This window comes from Branchiostoma floridae, chromosome 17, assembly GCF_000003815.2.
Source record: "Branchiostoma floridae strain S238N-H82 chromosome 17, Bfl_VNyyK, whole genome shotgun sequence".
NCBI classification, from domain to species: domain Eukaryota; kingdom Metazoa; phylum Chordata; class Leptocardii; order Amphioxiformes; family Branchiostomatidae; genus Branchiostoma; species Branchiostoma floridae.
In genome coordinates this window covers 6512895-6523807 of record NC_049995.1, presented here as the reverse complement: position 1 = coordinate 6523807, position 10913 = coordinate 6512895, and the positions used below count along the sequence as shown (strand labels likewise).

At 43.2% G+C, this 10913-nt stretch overlaps 1 protein-coding gene across 1 annotated transcript in view; it reads right to left on the bottom strand.

The window, feature by feature from the left end:
• The window catches only part of LOC118405004, a 21631-nt gene that overhangs the window by 7255 nt on the left and 3463 nt on the right, over positions 1–10913 (bottom strand). The window contains exons 4-20 of the mRNA XM_035804404.1: positions 9496–9574; positions 9054–9329; positions 7658–7972; positions 7222–7497; positions 6746–7060; positions 6301–6576; positions 5725–6036; positions 5283–5558; positions 4805–5119; positions 4369–4644; positions 3889–4203; positions 3416–3691; positions 2938–3252; positions 2470–2745; positions 1880–2194; positions 1435–1710; positions 498–773 (exon numbers count right to left, since the gene is read on the bottom strand). Of these exons, the coding sequence (XP_035660297.1) occupies positions 498–773; positions 1435–1710; positions 1880–2194; positions 2470–2745; positions 2938–3252; positions 3416–3691; positions 3889–4203; positions 4369–4644; positions 4805–5119; positions 5283–5558; positions 5725–6036; positions 6301–6576; positions 6746–7060; positions 7222–7497; positions 7658–7972; positions 9054–9329; positions 9496–9574 (4765 nt within the window). The remainder of the gene's footprint in view (positions 1–497; positions 774–1434; positions 1711–1879; positions 2195–2469; positions 2746–2937; positions 3253–3415; positions 3692–3888; positions 4204–4368; positions 4645–4804; positions 5120–5282; positions 5559–5724; positions 6037–6300; positions 6577–6745; positions 7061–7221; positions 7498–7657; positions 7973–9053; positions 9330–9495; positions 9575–10913) is intronic.

The following is a 10913-nucleotide window of genomic DNA, read 5'->3' as shown; positions in this document are numbered from 1 at the left end:
TCATAGAGACAGAAATCTCGACACGTGTCTCGCTGCTAACTTCAGTAGACCATGAAAAGGCTGGCAAAAGTCGCTGTAGGTAGAACCTCTCGTTCAGTTCGATTCGTCTCGGCACAGGAGCCGAAACATCAACCAAGCTGCTGAAGTCTGTTGTGGTCACCATGGTGGTGTAGTGGGCTTGGAGGTTTGTGAGATGCTGTTCAAAGTAGATCAGCATCGTTTCATCTGTCGTGCTGAGTGAAAGTTGCGATGGAAATACACCTGAAAGAAAGAGAAATATTACATTTGGCATCTATGTTGCAAACTACAAATTCTAAAAGCTTTTGACATAGATACAGTATGCATGCACATTTTACATAAGTGGAGAGAGTTGAAGAAAGACTGATTGCACATGCTGAGTGTCTAGGACAACTGCGGCAGCAGAACATAGTGACCAACTACTACAGCATGTGTGAAGTGAACAAAAAGCTTTGCAAATAAGATGCTTTAATACGCACCTATTAGACCCTGGGTTATGTCGAGATTTTCAAGCTGCGTCAGCAAAAACCCTGTATGTGTGACACCTGGACCTTCCTGGTACACCAGCACCCAGCGCTCCGACTTCAATCTCACATTGGCTGTTGCTATAAGATTGGCCAGTGGCACTCCGTCTTGGCTCTGAAGCTCTGTTAGCGACAGGTCAAAATCTTCGAGCTGGAGTTCTTCGGACAGTGGAGCGTCCAAGTTCAATTCCCAGACCGTTACGTCAGCGCTCATAGCCGTGTAATCGAACACTGAAAAAAAGAGAACAACAACTGAGTGTATCGTACTTGTCTGTCATCCTTCATTTGCAAGGTATATGAATAGCCTACACTGGCCACAAAGAATACACATAATGGATTAGAATAGTTGTCAGACAATTCTACCATAATTAAACCTTAATTTACCTTCTTCAAAAGACTATGTGTTATACCCACCTTCGACACTAGGTTGAGTAAAACTGACCAGAATGACTCTGTCAGTTGTACTTGGGGATACACTGATGCTAAACTCGACCTGGGGGTTGGCCTGCACAGACCATGATAATGTCGCTGGGAGTCGTTGTAAGTAGAAGCGTTCGTTTAGCTCAATCCGACTTGGGACAGGAGCAGAGACATCCACCAGGCTGGAAAAGTCCGTTGTAGACATCATGCTAGTGTAGTCCGTTTGAAGAGAGGCCAGATGACGGCTGAAGTAGAGTTGAAAGGTCGCACGTATGACGCTGACCTGAACATTTACAGCCAATGCCCCTGCTGTGAAAACGTAATATTGAGTAAGCTACAGTTCCTTTATCTGAAAACAAATAGCTGAAATGGCTTCGACCTAGGAACATAAATTGGCTTGATTTTAATCAATGAACCATACCTAAAATTTTTAGCTAAGATTATATTCAATAATAACACAAAAAGTACACACCCGTGAGACCCTCGGTTATATCAACTTCCTCCAGCTCCGTCAAAATCAGCGCTGTATGTGTGACGCCCGGACCTTCCTGGTACACCAACACCCAGCGCTCGGCCTTCAACCTCATATTGGCTGTTCTTGCAAGATTGGCCAGTGGCACTCCGTCTTGGCTCTGCAGCTCTGTTAGCGACACCTGGAATTGTTCCATCTGAATTTCTTCGGAAAGGGCAGCATCCAAGTTCGATTCCCAGGCCGTTACGTCAGCGCTCATAGCAGCATAATCAAACACTGGAAGAAGAGAAGAACAACTAAGGCTATTATCCTTTATTTACATGGCATATTTAGATAGGCTACACTGGCCACAGAACAATTTACATAATGGCTGAGAACAGTTGTCATTCAATTCAAAAAGAACCTAGAATTTACCTTTTATTTTAAGACTATGTGATACACTTACCTTCGACACTCGGCTGAGTAAAACTGACCAGAATGACTCTGTCAGTTGTACTTGGGGATACACTGATGCTAAACTCGACCTGGGGGTTGGCCTGCACAGACCATGATAATGTCGCTGGGAGTCGTTGTAAGTAGAAGCGTTCGTTTAGCTCGATCCGACTGGGCACAGGAGCAGAGACATCCACCAGGCTGTTAAAGTCCGTTGTAGACATCATGCTGGTGTAGTCCGTTTGAAGAGAGGCCAGATGACGGCTGAAGTAGAGTTGGAAGGTCGCGCGTATGACGCTGACCTGAACATCTACAGCCAAGACCCCTGCTGTAAAAAGAAAAGATTTAATGAATTGTTAAAGCAGTTATGTTACGTCTGAAAACATGAATATAACGGCAAACTTTCAAAGAATGTATCATTATTAAAGTTGAATTGAATGTGCATATTTTGAAATCATCATCCAATTGATATTTCACTGTAGCTTTATTTGCAGGAAAAACGTTGATCAGTCTCTAACGAAAGTTATAGAATTTCATACATTGCATTAAGAAACAAGATAAGAAATTATAGTTAACATCAAATTATAACACAGATTTACATACCTGTTAGACCCTGTGTTATATCCAGATTCTCCAGCTCCGTCAGAATAAGGGCTGTATGTGTGACACCTGGACCTTCCTGGTACACCAACACCCAGCGCTCCGCCTTCAATCTCACATTGGCTGTTGCTATAAGATTGACCAGTGGCACTCCGTCTTGGCTCTGCAGCTCTGTTAGTGACACCTGGAATTGTTCGAGCTGGAGTTCTTCTGACAGTGCAGCATCCAAGTTCGATTCCCAGGCCGTTACGTCAGCACGCATAACCGTGTAATCGAAAACTGAAAAGGTGCAGCAACAAAACTACATGTAAGTCTCAGATCCTTCTTGTAGTGCTTGACGAATATACCAGATTCCTCTAAGTAACTCTATTCTACAGGACCAGAGGAAAACATTTGTAGAAGAAAAAGCTATCATACAAATGACATAAAAAATTTTACCTTCTCTAATTCAATACTGTGTGTTACACCCACCTTCGACGGTCGGTTGAGTAAAACTGACCAGAATGACTCTGTCAGTTGTACTTGGGGATACACTGATACTAAACTCGACCTGGGGGTTGGCCTGCACAGACCATGATAATGTCGCTGGGAGTCGTTGTAAGTAGAAGCGTTCATTTAGCTCGATCCGACTGGGCACAGGAGCAGAGACATCCACCAGGCTGTTAAAGTCCGTTGTAGACATCATGCTGGTGTAGTCCGTTTGAAGAGAGGCCAGATGACGGCTGAAGAAGAGTTGGAAGGTCGCACGTATGACGCTGACCTGAATATCCATAGGCAATGCCCCTGCTGTGAAAACGTAAGATTGAGTAAGCTACAGCTCCTTTATCTGAGAACAAAAAGCTGATAAGGCTTCGACCCAGGAATATAAATTGGCATAATTGTAATCAATGAACCATACCTAAACTTTTTATCTACGATTATATCCAATAATGATATAAAAAGTACAAACCTGTCAGACCCTGTGTTATATCAAGATCCTCCAGCTCCGTTAGAATAAGCGCTGTATGTATGACGCCCGGACCTTCCTGGTACACCAACACCCAGCGCTCCGCCTTCAACCTCACATTGGCTGTTGCAATAAGATTGACCAGTGGCACTCCGTCTTGGCTCTGCAGCTCCGTTAGCGACACCTGGAACTGTTCCAGCTGGAGTTCTTCAGACAGTGCAGCATCCAAGTTCGATTCCCAGGCCGTTACGTCAGCACGCATAGACGTGTAATCGAAAACTGAAAAGGTGCAGCAACAAAACTACATGTAAGTCTAAGATCCTTTTTGTAATATTTGACAAATATACCAGATTCCTATTAATAACTCTATTTTTCCGGACCCATGTCAGCAGAGAACAATTGTCATAAAAAAGGCTATCATGTAAATGATAGAAAAATTTTATCTTGTCTAATTTAAGACTATGTGTCACACTCACCTTCGACACTCGGTTGAGTAAAACTGACCAGAATGACTCTGTCAGTTGTACTTGGAGATACACTGATGCTAAACTCGACCTGGGGGTTGGCCTGCACAGACCATGATAATGTCGCTGGGAGTCGTTGTAAGTAGAAGCGTTCGTTTAGCTCAATCCGACTTGGCACAGGAGCAGAGACATCCACCAGGCTGTTAAAGTCCGTTGTAGACATCATGCTGGTGTAGTCCGTTTGAAGAGAGGCCAGATGACGGCTGAAGTAGAGTTGGAAGGTCGCGCGTATGACGCTGACCTGAAGATCCACAGCCAAGGCCCCTGCTGTGAAAACGTAAGATTGAGTAAGCTACAGCTCCTTTATCTGAGAACAAAAAGCTGATAAGGCTTCGACCCAGGAATATAGATTGGCTCAATTTTAATCAATGAACCATACCTAAAATTTTTAGCTAAGATTATATATCGAATGATAACACAAAAAGTACACACCTGTCAGACCCTGGGTTATATCCAGATCCTCCAGCTCCGTCAGAATAAGTGCTGTATGTGTGACGCCCGGACCTTCCTGGTACACCAACACCCAGCGCTCGGCCTTCAACCTCACATTGGCTGTTCTTGCAAGATTGGCCAGTGGCACTCCGTCTTGGCTCTGCAGCTCTGTTAGCGACACCTGGAATTGTTCCATCTGAATTTCTTCGGAAAGGGCAGCATCCGAGTTCGATTCCCAGGCCGTTACGTCAGCGCTCATAGCAGCATAATCAAACACTGGAAGAAGAGAAGAACAACTAAGGCTATTATCCTTTATTTACATGGCATATTTAGATAGCCTACACTGACCACAGACAAATATACATAATGGCTGAGAATAGTTGTAAATACAATTCTAAAAAACCTTAGATTAACCTTCTTTGTAAGACACACCCACCTTCGACACTCGGCTGAGTAAAGCTGACCAGAATGACACTGTCAGTTGTACTTGGAGATAAACTGATGCTAAACTCGACCTGGGGGTTGGCCTGCACAGACCATGATAATGTCGCTGGGAGTCGTTGTAAGTAGAAGCGTTCGTTTAGCTCAATCCGACTGGGCACAGGAGCAGAGACATCCACCAGGCTGGTAAAGTCCGTTGTAGACATCATGCTGGTGTAGTCCGTTTGAAGAGAGGCCAGATGACGGCTGAAGTAGAGTTGGAAGGTCGCACGTATGACGCTGACCTGAACATCCATAGGCAATGCCCCTGCTGTGAAAACATAAGATTGAGTAAGCTACGGTTCCTTTATCTGAAAACAAATAGCTGAAATGGCTTCGACCCAGGAATATAGATTGGCTTAATTTTAATCAATGAACCATACCTAAACTTTTTATCTAAGATTATATCCAATAATAATATAAAAAGTACAAACCTGTCAGACCCTGTGTTATATCAAGATCCTCCAGCTCCGTCAGAATAAGCGCTGTATGTATGACGCCCGGACCTTCCTGGTACACCAACACCCAGCGCTCCGCCTTCAATCTCACATTGGCTGTTGCAATAAGATTGGCCAGTGGCACTCCGTCTTGGCTCTGCAGCTCTGTTAGTGACACCTGGAACTGTTCCAGCTGGAGTTCTTCGGACAGTGCAGCATCCAAGTTCGATTCCCAGGCTGTTACGTCAGTTCGTATAGCCGCATAATCAAATACTGAAAGAAGAGAAGAACAGCTTAGTGTATCATCCTTCAATTAAATTGCATATAAAAAGACTACATTGGCTACAGACAAATATACATAATGGCTGAGAATAGTTGTAAATACAATTTTAAAAAACCTTAGATTAACCTTCTCTGAAAGACTATGTGTCACACTCACCTTCGACGCTCGGTTGAGTAAAGCTGACCAGAATGACCCTGTCAGTTGTACTTGGAGATAAACTGATGCTAAACTCGACCTGGGGGTTGGCCTGCACAGACCATGATAATGTCGCTGGGAGTTGTTGTAAGTAGAAGCGTTCGTTTAGCTCAATCCGACTGGGCACAGGAGCAGAGACATCCACCAGGCTGGTAAAGTCCGTTGTAGACATCATGCTGGTGTAGTCCGTTTGAAGAGAGGCCAGATGACGGCTGAAGTAGAGTTGGAAGGTCGCACGGATGACGCTGACTTGGACATTTGTAGGCAATGCCCCTGCAGTACCAAACAGCATAATGAATAAGTTAAGGTTCAAACATATGTCTGATTACAAAGCATAATAGGAAAAAAGTCACAATGATGAAACGGCAATTGAACGTAATCATACTAAACTATTTCGATAAAAGATGTAAGATTATACTATTTTAGGGCAACAATGTTGAATCGATTTCTACCCAGCAATATAAATTCGACATTATTGCACTACAAACACATAAGATATTTCTAGTTATAGCAAATCTTAACTGCAGAACTACACACCTGTCAGGCCCTGAGTTATAAATAGGTTCTCCAGCTCAGCCAGAATCAGCGCTGTATGTGTGACGCCCGGACCTTCCTGGTACACCAACACCCAGCGCTCCGCCTTCAACCTCATACTGGCTGTTCTTGCAAGATTGGTCAGTGGCAATCCGTCTTGGCTCTGCAGCTCTGTTAGCGACACCTGGAATTGTTCGAACTGGAGTTCTTCGGACAGTGCAGCATCCAAGTTCGATTCCCAGGCCGTTACGTCAGCGCTCATAGCTGTGTAATCAAACACTGGAAGAAGAGAAGAACAACTAAGTCTATCATCCTTTAGTTACATGGCATATCTAGATAGCCTACAACGGCCACAGAACAATTTACATAATGGCTGAGAATAGTTGTCATTCAATTCTAAAAGAACCTAGAATTTACCTTTTATTTTAAGACTATGTGATATACTTACCTTCGACAGTCGGCTGAGTAAAACTGACCAGAATGACTCTGTCAGTTGTACTTGGAGATACACTGATGCTAAACTCGACCTGGGGGTTGGCCTGCACAGACCATGATAATGTCGCTGGGAGTCGTTGTAAGTAGAAGCGTTCGTTTAGCTCAATCCGGTTTGGCACAGGAGCAGAGACATCCACCAGGCTGTTAAAGTCCGTTGTAGACATCAGGCTGGTGTAGTCCGTTTGAAGAGAGGCCAGATGACGGCTGAAGAAGAGTTGGAACGTCGCACGTATGACGCTGACCTGAACATCCATAGGCAAGGCCCCTGCTGTGAAAACATAAGATTGAGTAAGCTACAGTTTATCTGAGAACAAGAAACTGATAAGGCTTCGACCCAGGAATATAGATTGGCTCAATATTAATCAATGAACCATACCTAATATTTTTAACAAAGATTATATATCGAATGATAACACAAAAAGTACACACCTGTCAGACCCTGGGTTATATCCAGATCCTCCAGCTCCGTCAGAATAAGTGCTGTATGTGTGACGCCCGGACCTTCCTGGTACACCAACACCCAGCGCTCGGCCTTCAACCTCACATTGGCTGTTCTTGCAAGATTGGCCAGTGGCACTCCGTCTTGGCTCTGCAGCTCTGTTAGCGACACCTGGAATTGTTCCATCTGAATTTCTTCGGAAAGGGCAGCATCCAAGTTCGATTCCCAGGCCGTTACGTCAGCGCTCATAGCAGCATAATCAAACACTGGAAGAAGAGAAGAACAACTAAGGCTATTATCCTTTATTTACATGGCATATTTAGATAGCCTACACTGGCCACAGACAAATATACATAATGGCTGAGAATAGTTGTAAATACAATTCTAAAAAACCTTAGATTAACCTTCTTTGTAGGACACACCCACCTTCGACACTCGGCTGAGTAAAGCTGACAAGAATGACCCTGTCAGTTGTACTTGGAGATAAACTGATGCTAAACTCGACCTGGGGGTTGGCCTGCACAGACCATGATAATGTCGCTGGGAGTCGTTGTAAGTAGAAGCGTTCGTTTAGCTCAATCCGACTGGGCACAGGAGCAGAGACATCCACCAGGCTGGTAAAGTCCGTTGTAGACATCATGCTGGTGTAGTCCGTTTGAAGAGAGGCCAGATGACGGCTGAAGTAGAGTTGGAAGGTCGCGCGTATGACGCTGACCTGAACATCCATAGGCAAGGCCCCTGCTGTGAAAACATAAGATTGAGTAAGCTACAGTTCCTTTTTCTGAAACCAAATAGCTGAAATGGCTTCGACCCAGGAATATAGATTGGCTTAATTTTAATCAATGAACCATACCTAAACTTTTTATCTAAGATTACAGTCAAACCTGCCCGAGCGACCACCTCTTCTCAGCGACCACCTGGCCATTTCGACCGCTTTTTCTCGGTCCCGAATTTTTTTCCCATTGACGTAAGCATTAAGCGACCTTTTCTCAACGACCACCTGGCCAACGCGACCACGACCGGCCCAAATTGGGACCCATAACGACCGCATCATTTTTAAAATTGAGGTTTTCATCGATTTTTGATGATAACTAGCGCGATTTTGTGCCGAAATCGGCCAGTTTGCGTCGGATTTTGACTGTCATTACGATGTTATGTTTAGAATGCAGATGGCGGCGGTCAATGGGTGGGTCAATGGGGCAGTCTACTGTAATATGGGAGGAAATTTCGTTGTAAGAAAATCCGAATTTAGTTGTTTTCAGAAGTTTTTTTTTTTAAATCTATATCATCATAAGGTGAACGAATGCTGAAACGTATATAGCCTCATACTTTTTCAAGAAAGATCTGTGTAGCTCATACCTTTTAAGAAAGAGCTTTTGTTCAACTGTACTGTACATTCACCAGTGGGTAAGTATGCTATCGGGCATCGAATTCTAAAGGTGCACCGTAGTTATTTCAGATAAGGCGATCAAGAACACAAGAACGCATAAAGTCTTGTATGGTAACAGACAGTATCAAAATATTGAGCTTTAGAACACTGTATCGAATAAAAGCTCGATAAAAGCTTGGGGTTAAATTTATAGTTTACAGTGTGCGTGTTGTATTTGACATTAAAGACCTCGCTTCTTTGCGTGCGTGCAGTGTGCTTGCTATTTGCCATTAAACACAACGGAAACCATTTATACTTTGCATCGGGCATGTTTTAAGTTGATACTCTTCTCAGCGACCACCTGTCCAAATCGACCGTTTTTTCCCGGTCCCCCGGGTGGTCGACTTGGGCAGGTTTGACTGTATATCCAATAATAATATAAAAAGTACAAACCTGTCAGACCCTGTGTTATATCAAGATCCTCCAGCTCCGTCAGAATAAGCGCTGTATGTATGACGCCCGGACCTTCCTGGTACACCAACACCCAGCGCTCCGCCTTCAATCTCACATTGGCTGTTGCAATAAGATTGACCAGTGGCACTCCGTCTTGGCTCTGCAGCTCTGTTAGTGACACCTGGAACTGTTCCAGCTGGAGTTCTTCGGACAGTGCAGCATCCAAGTTCGATTCCCAGGCTGTTACGTCAGTTCGTATAGCCGCATAATCAAATACTGAAAGGAGAGAAGAGCAGCTTAGTGTATCATCCTTCAATTAAATTGCATATAAAAAGACTACATTGGCCACAGACAAATATACATAATGGCTGAGAATAGTTGTAAATACAATTTTAAAAAACCTTAGATTAACCTTCTCTGAAAGACTATGTGTCACACTCACCTTCGACGCTCGGTTGAGTAAAGCTGACCAGAATGACTCTGTCAGTTGTACTTGGAGATACACTGATGCTAAACTCGACCTGGGGGTTGACCTGCACAGACCATGATAATGTCGCTGGGAGTCGTTGTAAGTAGAAGCGTTCGTTTAGCTCAATCCGACTTGGCACAGGAGCAGAGACATCCACCAGGCTGGTAAAGTCCGTTGTAGACATCATGCTGGTGTAGTCCGTTTGAAGAGAGGCCAGATGACGGCTGAAGTAGAGTTGGAAGGTCGCGCGTATGACGCTGACCTGAACATCCGTAGGCAAGGCACCTGTCAAAGCAAACAAAACAATAAGTGAGCTTTACGTATACTTTCAAGCACATCTCTGATTACAAAGCCATTATCAAGAAAAAATAGATCATGATGAAATGTTAACTTCACGTTATACTTAACCTGTTAAACTGTTTTAATTCAAGATGTAAGATTATTCTTTGCATTAATTTGAATGGAAAATCAATAAAAATGTCTAGTGTCAATTTAAGCTACCAATTAGAAAACGAAATTAACCCTCAAACACCCGAGTGGGGTCCATTTGGACCCCAGGCGTACATTTTGAAGTGCCATTTGAACATTTTTGATTTGAAGAAAAAATCCTTCCGTGACTTTGTCAGTCAATATGTCTTATACCTTCTCCAAAGTTTTCGCAAAGATTGGTACAATAATGTGGAAATTATAAAGAAAGTTTGTGTTCAGTCCCTCTGGGGTCCAAACGGACCCCAGCAAAAATGTGCAGTTTTTAAAACAAACTTTGGAGGCTAACTCCTTAACCACTTACAGTGTGACTACCAAACTTTTAGACAATAATAAGAATGTAAAACTAAATCATCACACAAATTTCTGTGTCATCAACATGTAATGTGACGACATTATGACGTCATTTGCCTAATCAGGGCGGCCATCTTGGATTTTGACCAATGACGTCAGGAAATTAGCATAAGTTATAAATTTTAAGTCATGAAAATTACACTGAATTTCATAGAATTTAATTGTTGTCAGAAACCAGGTGTAGTTTACCAAGAAAACCTTGTTTAAATTGAAATTGTCAAATTTTGGCAAAAATATCCCTGTTAGAATATGGTTGCCATGGCAACCCCCAAAAATGATAAACTTACTTTATTGACAAAAAACTTTTGCAAACAATATTTGGTGATAAATTACCAAGTTTCGTAGCTTTAGCTCTAGCCGTTCATGAGTTATGCGACATAAATGATGCTGAGGGCCTCAAAATTCCCCTATCTGGTCGGAATAGGTTAAGTGCAAAACGTGGTCCTTCTGAACTTTTGCATAAATTATGATAATGAGTTGGAATTAGCAACACCTTAACATCTCAAAATCTTCCTCTTACATTGACGAAGCAATGTATATACAATGATCGC